The sequence below is a fragment of the Spodoptera frugiperda genome, chromosome 11 (assembly GCF_023101765.2).
Source record: "Spodoptera frugiperda isolate SF20-4 chromosome 11, AGI-APGP_CSIRO_Sfru_2.0, whole genome shotgun sequence".
Taxonomy (NCBI): Eukaryota; Metazoa; Arthropoda; class Insecta; order Lepidoptera; family Noctuidae; genus Spodoptera; species Spodoptera frugiperda.
The window spans coordinates 6151871-6174016 of NC_064222.1; the positions used below are offsets into that span (position 1 = coordinate 6151871).

The 22146-nt window shown below is 38.8% G+C and overlaps 1 protein-coding gene and 1 long non-coding RNA gene across 2 annotated transcripts; one reads left to right on the forward strand and one right to left on the reverse strand.

The window, feature by feature from the left end:
* Positions 1-1028: 1028 nt before the first annotated feature.
* On the reverse strand, positions 1029-21847 carry LOC118274778 (fatty acid synthase-like). Its single transcript, XM_050696928.1, is given in 40 exon segments — positions 1029-1925; positions 2019-2121; positions 2434-2613; positions 2948-3122; positions 3570-3720; positions 4207-4411; positions 4924-5077; positions 5345-5596; positions 5688-5843; positions 6150-6229; positions 6510-6638; positions 7087-7248; positions 7332-7444; positions 7754-7925; positions 8278-8428; positions 8688-8818; positions 9253-9420; positions 9512-9952; positions 10228-10518; positions 10622-10742; positions 10931-11194; positions 11636-11805; positions 11895-12085; positions 12502-12608; positions 12764-12883; positions 12959-13079; positions 13082-13142; positions 13245-13358; positions 13491-13642; positions 14154-14323; positions 14428-14587; positions 14703-14892; positions 15325-15528; positions 15600-15742; positions 16330-16493; positions 16905-17021; positions 17454-17657; positions 18573-18693; positions 19269-19461; positions 21643-21847. Coding segments are annotated over 40 exon segments (7044 nt in total). The 5' UTR covers positions 21796-21847; the 3' UTR covers positions 1029-1335.
* Positions 19808-20804, forward strand: LOC126911216 (uncharacterized). Its single transcript, XR_007705737.1, has 2 exons — positions 19808-20085; positions 20531-20804. It is a non-coding gene; the product is annotated as an uncharacterized LOC126911216 (long non-coding RNA).
* Positions 21848-22146: the final 299 nt, after the last annotated feature.

Genomic DNA, 22146 nt, shown 5'->3' on the forward strand with positions numbered 1-22146 from the left:
TGTCATGTGAGCATGATAAAAATAAGCAAAACATATTTGGCAAACAAGGAGGAGATTTCGAGATTTCAGGTTTAGCCTTAAACAAGATTTTTTAAGAATTTCTCACTTAACTTAAAAGAATTTCTCACTTTCTTCAACAGCCTATAAATGGCCACTGCTAACCAAAGCCTCTTCTCACATGGATAACGTTTGAGCATTAATCACCACGCTTGCTCAATGCGGGTTGGCAAGTCGAGGTTTCCTCACGATGTTTTCCTTCACTGTTAGTCATTTAGACATTAAATAATCTTAGAAAGCACATAACTAGGAAAATGTCGCATTGGCACTTGCCGTTGGTAGGTTTCGAACGAATTATGAGAGGCATACGAGTTGATGGATCACCTGATGAAGTAAAAATGAATTTAAGTTTAATAGAAAAGGAAAAACGTAACTTAGTTTAAGATAGGATTAGTAGAGTATATTCTGCACCTATTGTAACGTAACATAACTGGCTATGTTTATTGAAAATAAATAAATAATCATCAGACTATTACAGATTCACATTTGTGATTCTCATTCACAACAAGGCTGATGCCCGAACCATGTTGATGATCGATGTTGTAGAGGTAATTACAGTTTAAACATCAATCATCGCTTCCTATCAGGTGACATAGTAGACAAACGCGAGTCCATTTGCAATAAAACAAAATCCCTAAAACATAGCAAGTATTTTTACCACCGAACATGACACAATGTACAAAAAGAAGCCTAATTAACCACATAACATGTATCACCAAAAAATATTTCGAAGTTAGTCGAGGAAGTTTTGTGAAAATCCTTCAGGATAGTTAGTGGGTGTCACCGTAACTATAATTTACGGCCTCGTATGAAGTCCCAACTTGTGGAACAACAGTTAGATCTGAGGATCTGAACACAAAGGAAGGAACGATGTGGGAAGATAATTTTGATGTGGTCAGTACCCTTAGTAGTTGGTTTATTCGAGCCGGCCAATCAGAGCAAGAGAGCAAGTTACAAAATAAAACGTCAAAAACGATAAACAACATTTAATAACTAATTCGAATACTAAACCTTATTGTTTAATCCTACATATGCATATTTCTATCTATCCTACCCATAAAATACATCGGGTTATCACTAACTTACTAAGTAATTAATGGATAACTGCCGCACTCAGAGATATTAAAAGATTACTTAAACTATCCCTTAGTAATGATTTTGTATCAAAAATAATTGCTAAGGACTGAGTACGGCAGTGAGTTATGTTAAATTATAATGTGAAATAATTAATTGTACAACTACGATTTTTTTATTGAAGGTCCATTCTCCACCTTATGTTTAGACTGCGACTTCTCTCGCGTTTTCAACGATGCTAGTGACCACATTGTCAGCGGTTTTGCCATCCTGCCTCTCGTTCTCGACCAAGACTCTGTTGATGATGTTGGCACAGTCCTTGTTCTCAATGATGGACACGTGGTTCCCCTCCAGGAAGTGCACGGTGACACTGTTCTCCGTGTACTTGTCGAGTCCGTAGTTCTCTTCTACCGCTACGAAGGACGGGTTCTCCTTGGGACGAAGGAGGATGACGGGGGACTGCAGCTTCCTGAAGGCCTTCGGGTCGAAGTCCAGGATGGTCTTCAGCCTGTCGAAGGAAGCTCTGGCCATGTTGCCGATGAACTTGTCGGAGTACTTGCTCTGGACTGGCGACGTCTTGATGGTTAGAGCGACTCTCTCGTCGTAGGACTCGATCTCGTTCAGTTTCTCCAAGAGACCCTTGGTGACGTCATTGTTGGGGGCGACGATGTCGACGGTGTGACACAGCAGGTTGTTCTGCAGCTGGAAGTCGTTCTTGAAGCTGATGGTCATTGTCAGGAGAGCGTAGAGGAAGTCGGGGGCACCGTCCAGACAGAATACTGTTCCCTTGAAACCTGCAATTAATAATTATGAAGATTAATTTGTACGGTGTGAATCTCGTCGAAATTAAAAATAAGTTTATGATAGTATGCTTTTATTCTGCTTACCTGCTTTCTCCAACCTAGAAGCCAGCCCCAACGTAAGGAGTGTGCCGTAACTGTATCCAAGAAGCCAGAATGGAGCACCAGGCGCTAGCTTTGAAATCACCGTCTGTAAAAACACATAATTAGCATACTAAATTAATTATTATGTTATCAGCTTTCTCACGAAACTGTTTGACGAGGAACTCAGTAGCAGCGCGAAAATCGCCGCGTCGTGTGGCGCTGAATGCTACTCATGAATATGAGCCTCTAGCATGACCACGGAATGCTGCTTATGATTAACATGGCTTGAAACTAGTCGAGTTTCTAGTCAAACAATTACGTGAGGAAGTCTATAACATAATAATTAACATAACAACAGCACAAAAGAGACAACTTATTTTTTTATTGTTAAAAAATATTCTCTCTTATCCTCACTCACCTGGTATAATCTATGTACCATCTGATCTATATTTTCGTTCGTATGCTCCACGCCTAGCTGAAGCACGCAGACTCTGATCTTTAGTTTCCTGCAGAGCGGCTCCAGTGATGATGCAAAGCCCTCCAACCCCGATACCATGAACATTATAGGCTCCAGTACATGCAGATTAGCTTCCTCATCCTAAAAGAAACAAATCACTATACCTAACTGACTAATGTATCAATTTTAAATAGTGACATTTAGAAACCATCTTATAATCCATATTAATATTTAATTTGTCTCCAGTTATTACTGCTAATTGTTTATTTCGAATGGTTAGATGTCCTGCTTCTTTTTAATTTGTATACCACCTAAGAAATAATGCATGTTGTGCTTATCTATAAGGGATGAATGCACTTGTATTTAAGTTATTCATAAATGTAACCTGTGTATTGTATCTGTGTATTCAATTGTTGGTGAGCCAAATAAATTAAAAAAATAATAATAATCCACTAATACTATTTAATAAACTCACTTCGATTCCATTTCTGACCATGGAAGGCATGAACACAAACGGTTCTGAAGCTGTTTCCTCATTTCCAAAGTTCCTCATCAGCATACGAAGACCGACGGTTCCTTCCACGTGGTTTGATGCTGATGTAGATGATGATGAAGATTCGCTGCTGCGTTGTGCTGTTAGCTTAGCCAGCCTGGAAGAAGCGAGCGATTATTTATTGTAACATTGAAATTCAACTAAGTATAACATCAACGTTATCAAGATGAATCCTATGCGCGTCCAGTGTGAATTTCAAAAACAAAACAAAAAAGAGGTTGTAAATATTTTAGCAATATGAAAGTCTTTGTTTATATAGATGATGACAAAAAATAAATACATGAATTTACCAACTATAATTTAAAACTAAAGCAAAGAAAAAATTATTAATAAAAAAAATGTATGACCAGAAGGCTGGCTTTTTCTTTGGTTAGAAGATAAGCATTGCCATTCAACATGACAATGCGGCCAGTCTTCTGGGAACAGTGATGCGGACGAGTACTTTGACGCCAAATAGAGGATTTTTTTTTTATTTTAGCAATAGATATAAAATAAATGACATACTTTGCAATTTCAACGATGCAAACGATTTTGCGATTCTTACCTACTGAAAGTCAAATTTCTAATATCACAGACAGTGAGGAATATGTCAAATTCTCTTTGCAAAGTTTTTTTGATCTCCACAGCAACCATACTGTCCATACCCATTTCGGCTAGAGTGCTTTGTTGCGATATCGACTTCAATTTCTTGATACCTGAAGAAATACCTAGAGTCAGTACAATCTCTTCACCCATGTGTGAATGAAGGTAAAGTCGGCACGTGACAACTTAAGCTATTGGAATAGTTTTGCAAATGTATTAATTTATTAAGAACTAAGAACATCAAATGAAACGTTGTATTAGTGCTTGATCTAGAATATTACTACATATTGTGTTTGTTGTGTTCTTAGCACCCTGTGGTCCCGACAGGGTCCCGGTTCTTTGGAAGGCGTACGAGGAACCGAAGCCAAATTGCAGAGACCCGTTGTACTATTTTATTCTAATTGAAATGGGACATCAGCCGACAATGATCCCCGTAATGGAAGTACACCCTGGTTGATGCAGGACTATTGTGAGATGTGGTGAATATGGTGATTGGGTTATGGATGTAGGTAGCTATGGAATAGTTAACTGGTACACTATGGAATACTTATTAACAGATTATTATAATTTTCATACAAAACTTAAAAAACAAACCTTACCCATAATCTGTGCAACAGCATCAATTGCATTAGCACATTCTATGCTTCCAGCCTTCTTCTCAGCCACTACAATACAAGACACGACAGGAGCATCCTCTTTCATCAGCTTGTCGAGAGAAGTCAAGCAAGAAGATATCCTCTGCTGCAGGGTTCCTCCGATCTCAAGTTGGACGTCTTCCTCCTGCGTTTCAGCCACTAAACCCACCTGTAGGGCATTATAGTCAGTCTCTAAATGACTCAAAGAGAATAAAAGATTTTGGATCATTTAGTTAGACACAGAGTCGTACTTTACATTATTTAGAATACGCACATAATCATAGATCAAAATTTAGCTTTGTTTATGGTATAAGCCGGTAAACGAGCAAACGGATCACCTGATTGTAAGCAATCGCCGCCGCCCATGGACACCCAAAACACCAGAGGCGTTACAAATGCGTTCCCAGCCTTTTGGGGGCTAGGAATTTTAACGGCTGTTGGGGAGGGTTGGTAGGGAGGTAATTGGGCATCCGGTAACCTCACTCACACAATGCAACACAACGCAAGTGTTCTTTCACGCCGGTTTTCTGTAAGGCCGTGGTATCACTCCGGTCGAGCCGGCCCATTCGTGCCGAAGCATCTTCCACACTTTGCATATATTCGTAGATAAACATTTGGCCATGTCATTGGGTAATTTAACTACATTTTAAAAGAAACATTATATAGCTATCATGTATTTACATCTGCAATAGCTCCCCACTGCACAGCCAGAGCTGGGAGACCAAGCTTCTTCCTCTCTTCACAGATCCTCTCCATCACAGAGTTAGAGTAGCCGTAGTTGGTCTGTCCAGCATTACCACGACCACAGGACATGGATGAAAAGACCACGAAATTCCTATGAACAAAACAAATTGGTAAGATTATTATTATTTAACACATTGAACACCATGGTGGTCATCGGTGACCGACGCTAGCGGAGGATTTGCCTTTAACAGTTTTCTACGAGCAGTCAAAGACTTAAGTAGATTTCCATCGCCCGTTACTTAGTTTTTCCTTACATTATATTGCATACATTATATAAATGTTGCAAACCTCATTTAAATATTAATATTCCATAAGTCAAGAGCCCTATTGGCGACTAAGGACAAGCTTAAACACTTACTTTAAGCCTGGACACAGTTTCCTCGACAGTTTATCCAAATTCATGGTAGTAAGTGCCTTTGATGCAAACGATATTTTGAAGGCTTCAGGAGTTTGATTCTCGAAGATGGAATCCCTCAGGATGACAGCCAAGTTGAAGATAGCACAGACTGGTCCCATACTGAGCGCCATCTTAAGCATTTCCTCGCATCCAGACTCAGTGGAGACATCATGTGTTGAAAATTGAACGTCAGCACCGTATGATGCCCAAGCCCTAAAGAAGATTACAGCAAACAAGTGAAAATGAATCATAAAGTAAAGAAATAAGTCTACAAATCCTTCAAATCATGATCATAATAACAAACCTCAGTCGTGAAGACTGGTATCCGTTGGTGATGCCTCTGCGGGAAGTGAGCAGGATCTTCCTGCCGCCTCGCATGATGAGCCAGTCAGCCAGCTCCAGTCCGAAGCCTCCGAGACCACCGACTACTATGTACACCTGGTCTTCGTGGCAGATGTACCTGGTAAAAGGGATTTGATTATGTGAGATGAAGAGATATTGAGACTGGTAGAGGTAAAAAACCAACGTGAAACAACGTCCGCGTTGTGTAAGACCAGGGGTCTCCCAATTTTCCTAATCCCCGATTCCCCAAAAACCCTTGAATTCCTAACCCCCAAAAGGCCGGCAACGCACTTATAACGCCTCTGGTGTTTCAAGTGTCCATGGGCGGCGGGGATTGCTCACCATCAAGTGATCCGTCTGCTCGTTTACCGGCTTATTCCATAAAAAAATCCCTTGAAGATGGAAAATACTATACAACTCTTACCTAGGTATAGCATCAATGGGCATCGAGACCGGTCTAATGGGATGATTGCTGTGCTCTTCTTCACGGATTTTGATGATCACCTGCGACAAGGCAGTTGATGTATCATTTGATGGAATGGTCGAATGAGAAAAAAGAAAAAGAATAGTTCATCCGTGATCATGACGCTTGCAACAGTGCCAAAATATCGGAAACTCATAGAAATAAATAAACATAGTAAATATCCCGTCTCAAGTTCTAATAATAGTGTTAGTGACCATGTCAGTTTAAAAACTTATATAAAGAAAAAGAAGTGTACAAAAATCTTAACTGTCTCTCTATTCTACCAGTATACTACTGCAAAATTAATAGTGGATCCCTTACCTTTCCGATGTGTTTACCGGCAGCCATGTAACGGAAGGCATTTTCAACTTCATTAGCCTCAAACGTGCAGTAAGTCAGAGGTCTGACGGCGCCGTTCTGGATACCACTCAGGAGCAGGTCTTGCAGGCGCTAGATAGAACAATGAAAGACACATTGAACGATTGATACACATTACACGTTCTAAAAATTTAAGGACTTCTGTATATCATTGATTATAATCTTCTTATCGTCACACCTTTTATCCCCAAAGGAGTAGACAGAGGTGCACATTACGGCACGTAATGCGACTGTACAAAGTACACCCACTTTTCACCATTTGTGTTATAAGTCCCATGTAACTTTTGCCAAATGCCGGGTACAATTCCAGACTCGGTGCGACAACTGAGAATTTTTTGAAAAAAAAAACCAGCATTTTTTGCCCGATCCGGGAATCGAACTTGAGATTCCTTGTCCGAGTCGCACTTGCAACGACTCGACCAACGAGACAGAGATTAATGATTATTGTAAGTTGTTAAAAGGAGCTAGGAAAAATTATTAATCTAAACTAAAATATGTAAAAAGTGAATATTTAACTGACCTTTCTAATCATAACATCCTGATTGAAGATGTGGCTCAGCGTGATCCCTCGGAAAGTGAGTTCCTTTGATGAGAAGTACATGGCAATGTCGGTGTCGTTACTCATATCGAACTTGCCGATCTCGAGGAAGCGACCTCTGAACGCCAAGCAACGGACGGACGCCTGAGCAATTTATGCAAAACTATAGAAGCTTTAGAAGATAAAATATTACTTTTGGTAATAATATTGAGGGTTGTTTAACTGACCTGTAGTTTATCATCAGACAAGGAGTTGAGCACCATGTCGACTCCCTTGCCGTTGGTCTCGCGCCTGATCATGTCCTCGAAGGAAGTGTCACGGGAGTTGCCGATGTGGCTGTCTGTATTAACATAACAATTTGACTTGATTAGCAATCACGGAAGCCAACAACAGCATACACTGTTTTTTTATGGAACACGAACGTATCACCTGATGGTAAGCAATCGCCGCCGCCCATAGCCCCACCACACGAAAGACCAGAGGCGATTCAAGTGTGTTGCCGGCCTTTTGGGGGTTAGGAATTTAAGGGTTGTTGGGGAATCGGGGATTCTTCTTATTAGGACTCCAGTAACCTCACTCACACAACACAAGCGTTGTTTCACGTCGGTTTTGTTTTTTACCCAACTGTTTCATTCAGAACTTCACCAACCTTTAAGTTGTGGGAACAGCTTCTTGATGAAGGCTCTCTTCTCCGCGGTACCGACGGTGGTGAAGACCTCGCAGCCGTAGTAGAGCGCCACGTTGATGGCGGCCTGACCTACTCCTCCGGAACCAGCGTGGATGAGGATGGACTCTCCACGTTGCATCTCACCAACCATGATCTACAAAATAAAAATGAATCATTATGTAGACGAAACTTATGCCACAAAAATCATTTTTTATCTCTCCCTACCACATAGTCTATATGGTCAATAACAGAATAATCTATATGAAACTAGCTAGCCCGCGAACTCCGCTTTGTCACCAATGATTTTTCCTGTAATCTTGTTTTTCTCTTGAATTTTTCCTGAATTTTCTTTGCTATAAACCTCACGGAGCCCGTGACCTTTCCAACGAATGCAAAACCGTGGAAATCGGTTCGTGCGTTCTGGAGTTATAGCGTCAGGAAAGAAAACCCGACTTATTTTTATATAATATAATAATAATTTTATATAAACTACATGGAAAACTTACCATAGCGTAATACACAGTTCCATAAGCGATAGGTACAGTAGCCGCTTCTTCGAAGCTCCACTCGTCAGGGATGGGGCACAGGCTCTGCCTGTCTCCCTCAACCAAGTTCGCTATACCACGGTTACGGACCATACCCATGACACGAGTGCCGCTGTACAAATAAAATGTTAAGTAGCTTTACGTTTGACTTTTGCTTAAATCATGGGTATGTCACTGTTGAGCATGAATTTGATTCGTTCAGGTCAAATCAAAACAAATCACTTTAATACAGCCATAGCATACAGTGTAGTCTACAAATTTGAGACAGTAAAATGTCCAAACTAGGAGCCAAGTCAACTTAGATGAGAGCACTGGTAAACATAACACAATTGCACATCAAAATAGTTGAAAGATATCCAAATTAAACTTACTTGATGGTCTTTCCTACAAATTCTGTCCCTATCACGCACTCCTCTGCAAGACGATCGCTAGCCACAGCGTCTACTGTGACACGACCGCTAGCAGTCATAATGTCACGGAAGTTCAATGCAGCACAGTATACCTGATGGAAAATAAAGAGTAGAACCAGATTTTCTCAGACGTCAGATAACATTAAAAACTACTGTTTGTACATGTAGTGACAAGAATTGGATAGGGAATGTTACGATGATATGGACATGTAGAAAGGATGGATGAAAGCTGATTTACGAACGAAATATATGTACAAGGCGGATATGTGGATAATGGAGACCTAAGTAAAGTGCGCCCTAGTCGGACATATAGTGACCAAATTGGCGATATATTAAAGAAGGACCAAATTAAAAGTACCCTTAACTGACGAGCATGCATGAAAAGACTGATGACAGTTGATGAAGCGAAAGAGGTATGTAAGAATCGTAGCGATTGGCGTTCCATTGTCTCTGCCTACTCCCCTAGGAGACAGGCGTGAGGTTATGTATGTATGTTTGTGCATAAATTGAAGAAAGGTTCGCTCACGTGGACTAGCACTTTTTCTTTATCCATTAAAACATGGTTTTCCTTAATCGTTCCTTCTATCCATTTTAGTGAGGAGAAATCTCCGATGGTAAGAGCATTGACATAGGCATGGTCGGCACGAACTGTGTCCAAGTCCAAAGAAAGATGTCGGTAAGTCCCCCATTGACCCTAGAAATTTACAAAAAGAAATTACAAAAATGACGCATGAACTTATAGCTACATCATGTATCAATATTTTCTTAAGAAAACTTATATTTACGTCCTTATATACGTTGAAGATCAAATCCTTATTGAGCTGTTCTTCATAGAATTCCAAGTCAGGGTTGAATGGTGGAGCAGATGGGTCAGAAATAAGGAGACCATACACGATCTCACCACCAGGCTCCTTCCTCAAACAGTTCACTAATCCTAGAAGACCGTTGATAGGTCCATCTTGTGCATAAAGGACTAGTTTTTGGTTTTCTTTAAGTTCTTTCTTGATTTCGTCTACCCAAGAGAAAGTATCATCAGCCGCCGAAACCCTGACGAATTTGGCTGGTTTGGCCTCCACGCGTTTTCGTAACAACACCAAGTATTCGGAGCCAGTATCGTAACACGTCACGATGTCAATATCTGAGTATTTTTTAATACTGGGGTTTTCCTTTTCACGACTCATAATGAAGGCATTATCGCATAGTGTCCCGATTGCTTGTTGAAATATCTGTTAACATATCAATGTTTATTTTTAAGAACATTCAGTATACATAACATTTACAACTAAACTAGAAAACATAATAACTAAAAGTTATTTGCTATTTCCAAAGCATTCAAGAATTCTTCCGCATCAAAGTCAATAGGAAAACTTCCCAGAAGGCTGTCAGCATTGCCAAGTTGTACGGTAAATGTTTGAATGAAATTCAAGTCTACGATGTTAACTGTTCATTAGACTAATAAATTTAAATTACAGAGTCTTATGAATATATATTTTATACGTACCTTGGGTCTACCAAGGAGATTAGCACCAATGAACAATATGGTGTTACTTTCTCTGAGCAATTTTCTATTATCGACTGTTATATTTGAAGGCACATTAATCGGTTCTTCAGAAATCATCAGAAGATCGCCTTGAGCGAAAGGCAGATCTGCAAGAATACTTCCAATGGTTTCTAGGATAGGTTTTAGATCATTCTTCTTGTATTCTTCATCGACTAACTCAATGCTCTTGACTATGTGTGTTTGAATATTCTCGAAAACCAACTGGACGTTTGTACGCAGCACATCTTCGATCTAGCAATCAGAGATTTATTTACAGTTATACATATTATATGTATATCGATTTCTATTTGGTATTTAATAAATATAATTAAATTTTGTTTTTCATTACTTGTACCTTCATCTTGTATCTTCCGAAGTTAGGGATAAATGAGTGTTTCTCATATACAGGTACTTCTGGAGGTTGTCTTTTAACAATGGATGTAGTATGAAGACCTCTTATTTCGATACCGCCAGCCCTGAGCAAAACAATATTATTGTATGGTTATGGTAAGTGATGGTTGAGGATCTACGCGAGATGCAAGTGTTACAAGTTCTAATGTGTCTAAATATACAGGCATACAAAAGGTTAAAGTCACTCCTATTTTTCCATAATGAAGCAAATAGATATCATTACAGTACAAAAGGGTTTTAATAAAAATCTTACCTAATAACGTTAAGATCTGGGTATACGCGAACCTCAAATGACTTGTTATGCGAGGCACGATTCATCTTTGATATCGCATTACAATGCATGGGAGCATCGATAGAGAGCTTCTCAATCCTGGTGGGTACGAAGAGACCCCTGGTGTCTTGGCCGATGATCTTCATCTGCAGCATGCAGTCCATGAAGGTGACCCAGTTATTGACCCAGGAGAGACGACCGCGAGTACCTTCGACGTTGCAACCGATGACGCCACGGAACAGACCGCTGTTGGAAAAGAAAGTATGGATTCTTTTTAAGTATTTGACTGCCAATAGAAAACTGTTGAAGGCAAATCCTCCGCTAACGTCTGTCACCACGGCGTTCAATGTGTTAAGTACTGTTGAAATTACCTATCCATGAATCTGTCAGTATAAGCGACAATAATTTATAAATAACTAATGACCGGCCCCAGCTTTGCTTGGGTGTAATGGTGATATATTATGCATGTATTGAATACATATAAACCTTCCTCTTGAATCAATCTATCTATTAAAAAAAACTTAATCAAATCCGTTGCGTAGTTTTAAAGATTTAATCTTTCTCTTTTCTTTCTCTGTAGAAAGTGACTTTGTTTTATACTATGTAGTGATGCTAATGATGAGCTACAATAAATAACCTTTTACACATAAAGTTGATTACGGTCTTCTTTCATTTCTTACTTCTAACCTGTACTGGTATCCTCTGAGACGCAGTTCTTTGTAGAAGTCCTTGGTCAGCAAGTGCTTGATGCCAGGGCCACTGGCTTCTGGCAAGTGTGGGAGTGCTCTGAAGTCTTGGCCGACATTCTTCTTGGCGTAGATACGACCAGTCACGATGGAAGCGCTGCTCTCTAAGATCTAGGGATCATAATTAAGATCAATGCAATGCAAGAGGAGGACAAATAACTTTTTTAATGACAGTCAGGAATATAATTATGAGATTTTACCTCAAAGTTGCCAGTCTTTTTGTGAATTGTGATGGTAAACTCCAGTTTTCCTTCTTTAGGAATACTGGTGGCTCTTTGGAAGCGCACGTTTTCAAAGACTACTGATACTTCAGTGTAAGGTTCTCCCATCATCATTCCGAGGGTCTCCCATACCAAGAACAGGTAACCGGTGACAGGGTATAAGTTACAACCTGTGTGAAGAAGAGAATTATTTTCTTTGAATTTGTCCAACTCATCGTATCATCACCATATCAGCTATAAATCGTCCACTGCTGGACATATGCCTCCTCCAATGGCGTCCTACCCTGCGCTTGCCGGTACTTGAACCTTTCTGCCTCAGTGGCCGTTGGTTCTTCGTGCTATATCAGCCCACTGCTACTTCAGCTTGCTTATCCGCTGCGGTAGGTCAGCAACTTTTGTTGTTTTGCAGATTAAAATTAATTTAAATTCTTCGATTTTGTTATTATTATAGTATATTGATATCTGTCTAACTAAATTATTCCAATTCAATTCTTTGATTTTGGATTTGATTTTCTGAACTAATTTGGGATATTAAACAAGTCTTATTCGAATCTCTGTATCTGTTTATACAAAGTGTTATATTTACCATTTATGACGTAACCAGTCATGTACTTGAATTCATCATTCATAGACATCGGAACCGTCCTCTCACCAATTTTTATCTTGTCCAGGTCTTTAAAAGATGCTACAAACCTAAGGACAAAACAAACCTGTAGCCAAATTGTTACCAAGATGACACTGTTAAGTAAAAAGTCCCGATTTTAATTCCCATATCATTATTCGGTTATATGGGTAATGGGTACCTTATAGACTTACCTTATTTGGTATAATTATATGTTATACCTTACCAATTCTCACGATGTTCCCACTCAACGAGATGAGAAAGCATAGGCGTACCCTGTGACACGGGAAATGGCACATGTGGGTAGATGTTGGCTAGATGTGGGTTCAGACCGGCCTCATACAGCCTGTGGAGTAAAGACACCGTTTAAAATAACCGAACAATTTGGTTTACCTATGAGAGGAAAGGAATGTTGACTTACCTTCCGAAGGCAGTGAACAGAACCTGGACATTGTCCGGGTGGGCCTTCTGTGTCAGAGCGACGTTGACGACGTCCTTCTTCAGAGACCTGCGCAGGATAGCTTGCAGCAGGCCGTGGGGGCGATCTCGATGGTGATCGCGTTAGCGTGGATCAGACGGGCTGTTTCCTCGAATAATTCTGGAGTCTGTTCAACATAAGGTTTTGGTTCGTAGGTTAAAATGTTTAGGTTTAGATTAGTATATTTTTTTATCAGAATTTGCATACAACTGAAGATTTGATTACATACCTCAACACCATTCGTGTAACTATTGGCGGATGGCTTCAGATTTCTACATTCTTTCAGTAATGGCATGGAAACCCACTTCTCTGAACGTGATCGTTTGAAATTTTTAACCACATCCTTCAAAGGAGTAAAGGAAGACATAAAATTACGGTCATTTAAAATGAAAACTTAATTCATAACAAATATAAATCAATAAAATGAGTTTTCTAAACATTTCAAGTAATTTAACCAAGCAGCTATTGTTAGTACCTGATGGTATCCAATACTGATATCAGCCATTGAATCCTTGAAGTAAGGTTTATTCACTAATGCTAGACCTCTGTTGTAAGCGGATAATATCACTTCCTCTGTAGTTAAACAACCATCAGCGTATGCACAACCAAAATCACCAACACTGTAACCTATTAAAAGAACAATATCTTCAGAGCATACGAGTAAATATGGTGAGTCTTAATTATTATGTTATCAGCTTACCCACGTAAATGTTTGACGAGGAACTCGACTAGTATCAAGCCATGCTAGAGGCTCACATTCATGAAACTAGTCGAGTTCTCTCGTCTAACTTTTACGTGAGTAAGCCGATAAAATTGTAATTAATTTAGTATGTCTCACGAAAGTTACAATAATATGGTGAGTCTTTTTGACGACAAGCAAAAAATTTTGTCCAGAATTTTCCAAAATTATTCAAACGGAAGTGTGCACTATGGCTTTTTTTAAATATGACTACATAGTTAAATTTTATACATAGAACACTAAATTTAACTTTATAATGCGCATTAGAAATGATAATATACTTGAATTGATTACATTAGGCGAGTATGCATTTACAAAACGTGATGGAAAATTACCAAGATTTAAAGTAGTAATATTTCGTCAGGAAGGTGACCTTTTATTATTATAGATGTAACTTACCAATAATGTAGTCAGGTTCAATGCCAATAGTCTTCAGTACATCAGTGAGACCGATCTGTACAGCGGCGATACCGATGAAGGAGTTGAGGATGTTGTCGTAGATCTTGGGGTCGTTCTCAGTGACGATCTTCGTCAGGTTGATGCCTTTAGGTTCTAGAGCTTTGTGGCACCTGGGAGGATAGTAAAAGACATTAGTAATTATTCCAATTGAACTTTTGTATCCACTTCTTCTAGACCATTCTTGATGAGCTATAGAAACCTTGAAACAACTTACTTCTCAATAGCAGCAGCAAAGACGGGGATCCTCATGAGCTCCTTGGCCATACCGGCCCACTGGGAGCCCATACCCGAGTACACGAACCACACTGGGCGACGCACTCCTGAGAAGTACTGGATCTCACGTGCTAGCTGCACGCTCTTGGTTGGGGTTGAACCTAGAAGATTGTGCTTTAATTGATATAATTTATACCATAAAGAATACTTATTTAGCATGGTAAAAGTACCAATTTCAGGTAGATATTTAATTATATTATTCGTATTATATCTTACCTAGCAGAATGTATCCTCTAAAATCATGCCCTGCAATATCATCATCATGAATAGCATGCAGCAGACGGATCTGATCAACATCTGCTGTCCTGGACTCCAAATCATCGAGAATCCTGGCTACCGCGGAAACCGTACGACCTGATACACAGGCGAGACGAGGTAAGCTGTCTGATGGTATACCGTTGTTAACCTGATGAGCAAAAATAATTTACAAATTGATGATTCTCATCGTCGTCACCACACACGACTAGGTACTGAGCGGATATCAATCATAGAAAGTTAAGTGTGAGAGAGCCATGTTTCGGCACGAACGGGCCGGCTCGACCGGCGTGCTATCACGGTCTCACCGAAAACCGACGTGAAACAACGCTTGCGTTGTGTTTCGTTGTGAGAGTGAGGTTACCGGAAGCCCAATTCCTCCCTTCCCAATCTTCCCAATCCCCGATTCCCCAACAACTCTTAAATTCTTAACCCCTAAAAGGCCGGTAACGCACTTGTAACGCCTTTGGTGTTTCAAGTGTCCATGGGCGGCGGCGATTGCTTACCATCAGGACATACGTCTGCTCGATTACTCGTTTATTTGTTCCATAAAAAAAGAACACATGTTCCAAAAAATACTTACCTTCGCTCTAGCGACATCCTTCAACAGAGCGTGAGCGTTGGCTCCTCCGAATCCGAAGCTGTTGACTCCTGACATGCCTCTGCCCCAAGGAGTTTTGTCAGTGACCACTGACATCCTGTTCTCAGCCAGGGCTGCTACTCCTTCACGAGGTGTTTTGAAATGAATATTCGGAGGAATGTAGCCAGTGTTGTAAGCTATACACATCTGAAAACAAAGGCTGAGTCAATTTATAAAGGACTTAATAATCAAGATAAATTGTATAAATAAATTGATACCTTAGCAATAGAACAGAGTCCAGAAGCAGGCTCGGTGTGTCCTAAATTGGACTTAATAGAACCGATCAATAGTGGGCCCTTGCGATCGGTGCAAAAGATCTCATCAATGGCTTCCAACTCCTGAGGATCACCGACTTTAGTACCTGGGGATCAAATTCTGATATTGAGTACAAATTATTATCATTAGTTTGTTACTCTAGCCTATGAATATTATAGCACCAGACTTTACACACTGAATTTATTTGCAAATTAAATTCTGATTAGGCGTTTATGAAAGAATTAGCTTTAAACAATTATGCACTTCTTTCATCTTATAAATATGTAATTCTATTGTGAAACGGTACATTACATTACAATAATAAATAAACATTGAACTGTATTTAGTTTAATTGCAATGTATGTACTTAATGGAAGGAATTATATTATATACTACAGGTATGAAAAGACAGAGAGAAGAGCAGAATATAAAAATGAAAGCAGATTTACGGAAGAAATATACAAGGCGAATATTAATGGGACTGTCAGTAGAGGACGCACTAGACGGACATATAGAAGACAGATAGGCGATATATTAAGGAAGGGCCAAATTATGGCATGAAAAGACTGATGACTGTTGATGAAGCGAAAGAGGTATGTAAGATTCGTAGCAATTTGCGGTCCATTGTCTCTGCCTACCTCCATGGGAGACAGGCGTGAAGTTGTGTATGTATGTAAGGGAATAATACTTTACCTGTGCCATGAGCTTCCAAGAATTCTACAATGGATGGAGGTATGGCACATTCTTCGTAGAACTCCTTTAGTAGTACTTTTTGAGTAGCACTAGCAGGGTACGAGATGCCGTGCTCTTTGTAACCATCACAGTTGGTCTTTCCGTAGACTACTTGAGCGTAGACCCTAACGAAAGGAGGATATTAAAATCTAGTAGGTAATTAAAGTCATCTAAAATATCTCCATTCAACCAGTGATTAATGTTTAGTTCCCATACACATGACACCCAGGCCCGAAACCACAATTTTTGGATCACGAAAAGAGTTGCTCCGTGCGGGAATCAAACTCGTTACACGTTGCGTGTCAGACGGTTGCCCAGCTACCGCACCAAATGTGCAGTCGACGACTCTGAGTTGTGTGTTTACAATATTTATCTGCTTTTGAACACACCTTTTCTTTAATGCATTATTTTAATCAAATGTATTATTCTCAGTGAATGAATAAAATTACTCATTAAAATCTTTAGTATTTGTGAATGAGTCTCAGTGACTTCTGTATGGTTCTGCATGATGTCTATAGAATAGGTAGCTGACTTACCTTCTGGAATCCTTAGCCTTCTGTAAGAAGATAGCAACAATCGCTTCAGAACGAACATAGCCATTGGCACTGTTGTCGAAACTTTTGCAAGCACCCTCAGGAGATAACAATCCCAATCTAAAAAGATAAGTCTTCATTAGTAAAGAATTATAAAAGAAATGAACTTAAAAAAGTGAGCTCTTTTAATTTTCTTTACTTTAAGTCAGGTAGTAAGTAAACTAAGCTAAAAAATACTATGCTGAAAACCGCATCAAAACTTAAATACATACGTACAGGTCAATCTCAGAACTTCGTTTTTTGAAATCGCTTAAAAATAATCTAAAAATGTGAATAAGCCCGAATTAATAGTCACTTCTACTCAGTAATGTAAAAACTATACGTTCAAGTGTTATTGTTGTTTCCAGCAGCGAAACAACTCTAATCATCGTGAACAAACAAGCGTCTCAGGAATGAGTAAAAGTTTTTTGCAGCCTTAAATATAATCTTGATAGAAATTATTGATGAATTTCATACAAATCTTTGTACTAATATTCTTTAAACCCTTCTTACCTCACAAACTGTAATGACACATAAGGATGGAGGCACAAGTTGGTTCCCCCGACAATGGCAGCATCACAGTGACCATCGCGGATGGCTTTATAGGCATGCACCAGAGCGTAAAGGGAACTGGAGCAGGCAGTGTCTACGGTGTACGAGGGACCGGTCACTCCCAACCAGTAGGAGATACGGTTGGCCAACATGGCACGAGAACATCTGGAATTTGAAAATAGTTAATTTCTGTTCTATTCATTAATCCTCGTGTTCTATGTTCTCCCTTCACCTCTTTATCCATCTTCGGGTGGACGTCCTGAGATGAAGTTAAGGAACTTGATTACGTTTAAAAAAAGAATACTCATTATTTTACAAGGAGTTTATTTCTGAATTTGGTGTTTGCCAGAGATGTGTTATGTGGTTATGCTACGAAAATATAGCAGCTGTGAAACTATGTGATCGTCTCCACTGATACCAAGCTATGTAGCTGTGTGAGGAAGATGCGCAGCTCGAGTATGTGATGTATCGTTCTATACAATGTGATAGGGGTGGAACTTCTAACCCGTTAAGGCTGAGTACTACATCTAATTTTATCGACAAAAAATATTATATGGGGGTTGAACCCCTAATTGAAAATATTGAAAAATAGTGTTTTTTTCGGTAAAAATAATAAACAAATGATTTTTTTCTCACCAAAACATTATCAAACATATGAAAAAAGTAATGAATTAGTTAGCCAAGGTTATTAGCTATCGTTTGTCGTTTTTTTTTGTTTCTACGACGCATACAACCTTTGATATCAAAAAAAGTAAAAAAAATATTAAAGTAGCCATAAGTTTTAGGGGAGGGGATTCGACCCCTTCGACCCCCGACTTTTGTCGATAAAATTAGATGTAGTACTCAGCCTTAACGGGTCTCTCAGAAGTCTCACACCTATCACATTGTATAAAAAACATAACTTACCTGCTTCGGTTTCCAACAATGCTATGCTATGTGTACCAATGAATATGACTGGTGGACCAAGCCAAACGCATCCACAGCAACTAAGCATAGCACATCTCTGACGGAAAACCACACTTAGACCCTTTTTTATTTAAAAAAGTTTCCTGAAAATGTTTATAGTAGTAATTAACTGACCCGCTAATGCCATAATTATTAATCTGCATCTTCTCGTAGAACCACATTTTCTCTGATTCTGAGAAGCTCGTTCCCATAAACACGCCGACTTTTCTGCCACGGAGTTCTTTGGGGTTTATACCTGCAAACCATTTAATTTGTGTACAGCAGTTAATTAATTTATTTATTTATGTTTTTATATACTTTATTGCACACATACATAAAACACATTTACATTGTAATTAATAGTAATTAAAGTACAATGGGCGGTCTTATCACAAACGGCGATTTCTTCCAGACAAACTTAGGATGGAATTTATCATATGATCTGGGAATGGGTTGGAATGGTTAATTTCTATGGTATAAGCCGGTAAACGAGCACTGATCACCTGATGGTAATCTGTCGCTACCGTCCATGGACACCCGAAACTTTTTGAGGGTTAGGAATTTAGGGGTTGTTGGTGAATCAGAACTTGGGAAAATCGGGGTAATTGGCCTCTGTTAACCTCACTCACACGATGAAACACAACGCAAACGTTGTTTCACGTAGACGGTTTGACTTGTTCGTCAACTGGCGAAGTTTTCTGTCACTCTTGTATAGCTACAGTAACCAGGGCAGGTGCAAGCACGACTTTGCATGCGAGATTCACTAACAAGAAACGGGAAAACATTTAAACTAGCTGTTAGTTAAATGTACGTCAATCTATAATTACTCACCAGCGTCATATACAGCTTCATAAACCTTCTCCAACATCATCCTGCACATGGGATCCATCGTGTGTGCCTGTTCGTAGTGGACACCGAAGAAGGATGCGTCAAACTTATTGAGGTTGTTGATCTTGCCCGTACGATGCGGGATCTCAGGGTGAACCAGCTTCCAACGACCAGCATTATTACTTACTAAGTCTACCTACAAAGAAGAAAAAGAAGCTTGCAATAATGTAGGTAAACAATTTTTGGTGTGCTTTGTTAAATTTAAGTTTGTTGAAAACAGCAGCATTAGTTTAAGGGTGAATTTCCCAAATGACTTTTTTTTTGTCTTTAGTGAAATTCGTATTTGAAAAAAGAAATATTGTTCTGGATTATTTTTTTTTGTATTCAATAGGCAGTTATTGGGTTGTGGCAAAAATATAATTTGCCTAGGACTATATATAAGGGTAGAAAAAAATACATAAACCTCAATTTTTCTCATATCGGTGGCTGTCCCTCTACTTTTTTTACTGACAAAAATGCTTATACACTTGTAAACATAAGTAAGTTAAGTATGTAACTAATTTTATTTAATAGACTATTAGTTTTATTATTAACATAGAGCATATTTTAATACATAACCGACGTTTATAATTACTGAGAGGCACAAACATACTTGTCTCGAAAAATGCTCTCATATCGGTGGCCAAAAGTAATTTAAACCTAACTTTACATCGGCGGGTCCGACAGCGTCCCCACCCCAATATTATTTCCCTCGTTAGTGTGCGCTAGCGCGCAGTGAAGACGGACGCGTGTCAAGTCGCTGCATTTTCCCGCCAATAACGTAAGTATGCCATTTCAGTTGCTCCCGGACAATTATTTTATGTTATCGGTGGTTCCATTTTTTCAGTGTAATGAGTAGTTTTATTATTATTGTTTGGTTCTAACAGCATCAGCAAGTGAATTAACTACATTGGCTGTTACTCAATTTATCCTAAATATAATACATTTTCTTTAATCTTCTAAAACGTGTGTTTTTTCTCACGTCGGTGTTCTCATATCGGTGTAATCGGTGGCATTTTTTACCACCGATATGATAATTTACACCGAAATGATAAGAAAATTCAATCGGTGTCCTAGGTTATCATATCGGTGTTATGGACGTACAGTTTCTTTCACATCGGTGTATGCTTTATCATATCGGTGGATTGTTTTATCATGTCGGTGGATTGCTTTATCATAACGGTGGATTGTTTTATCATCTCGGTGTCTTTTTATCATATCGGTAGATCCTGTGTAATTTCGTGCGGTGCGGTCGCGGCGCCAGCGCCGGAGCGATGTTGATGTGGCTGCGGTTATTATAAAAACTTACTATATAATACTAATAATGATTTATTAGTATTGGGTTATTGGTAAAACACTAACAACCTCTCAGGACTATATTAGTGACACCATAAACAACAACTTTTGTTTTATGACTTTTTACAAAACGTTATTATGATGTTGTTATGATTTTTTATTTATCTTTGTGCTTCATTTTAATAAAGACATTGGTAATACAAATGTATATTCTTTATTAAAACTCTAAGAACCTATAGTAAAATAATTAAAAAGAAAAAGTAGAAAGTAAATATAATAAAATAGGTAAGTATAATTTATTTTTAAATCAATTCTCGTTGGATGTATTCTTCTTTCATGAGACCAGACAGTTCAGGTCTTCAGTTCGTTCACCCTTGTAAAAATATATAGGCACCTATACTAACTATATTTCAAAGATAGATAGATTATCATATCGCTGGATATGTTATCATTTCGGTGGATAAGTTTATCATTTCGGTGGATAAATTTATCATATCGGTGGATAACCTTTTCATATCGGTGTACATAAAAAAAAAATCGGTGACGGTTTATCATATCGGTGGAAACCAGAATTCAAACTGATTTTTCTTCTAAGTTTTACATGATATGTTGATGATGTTAAATTTGGGAATATATACTATCCTAAAGATTACATAAAACCTAAAAAATAAGCAAAATATGTACATAAACAAAAAAAGCACCGATATGATAAAAAAATGGCATTTGTTGAAATTCACCCTTAAGCAACTTTTTGAGGTGGAAAATCATCCAATGACTTCTCCCGCTTTGGACGAGGTGAGAGGGAGTGTCAGATTCTTACTGACTAAAAACCACCCTGTTCCTACTCCTGCTTTTAGTAGTCTTATTACAACTACTGCATACTAATTTGGTTTCTTATTTTGATTGTTCATCCACAATCATTTGGTCATATTATCGTGGGCCATAAGTTTGCCAACCAAGCAAGCAAACCAACCAAGAAACAAATGTTTAGTATAATTGTACAAAATCTTTGGAGTATTGAGAATAGCTGTTAGTAACGTACCTTATTAAAAAGGTTTTCCTGCAGGTGTATGACGGAGTCCGAGTCGGGGAAGTATCCCGACACGCCTGTGATGAGGACCTCGTCTCCGGGCGGAGGATGCGACAGCCGGTGTCCCGACTGCAGCCTGTCCTCAGCTATAGTTGTCGGCGCCATCTTTAATTACACAATAACTTTTTTGGTAAACAATTATTTCACTCAGATTATCCTATTCTACTTTTTGCAATTAACGTAATGTCTTGTGTACATTACAATTCAATGCTTACTAAATAAAATGTACGAGTTTTATTAAAATTTTTAAGTTTCTCCGCTTTAGTGTAATTTAGTCAAGACGAGTATTGTTTAATTTAATGAATTAAAATATCACATGCGTAGTGAACTGAAGATCAAGGTCTGTTTATGTAATCATTGTATACACACTTTGCAACATTTGGCGCGCGATATGTTGCACAACATGTTGCTTTTTTAGGGGGTAATATCATCCAACGACTTCTCTCGACTTGCTTG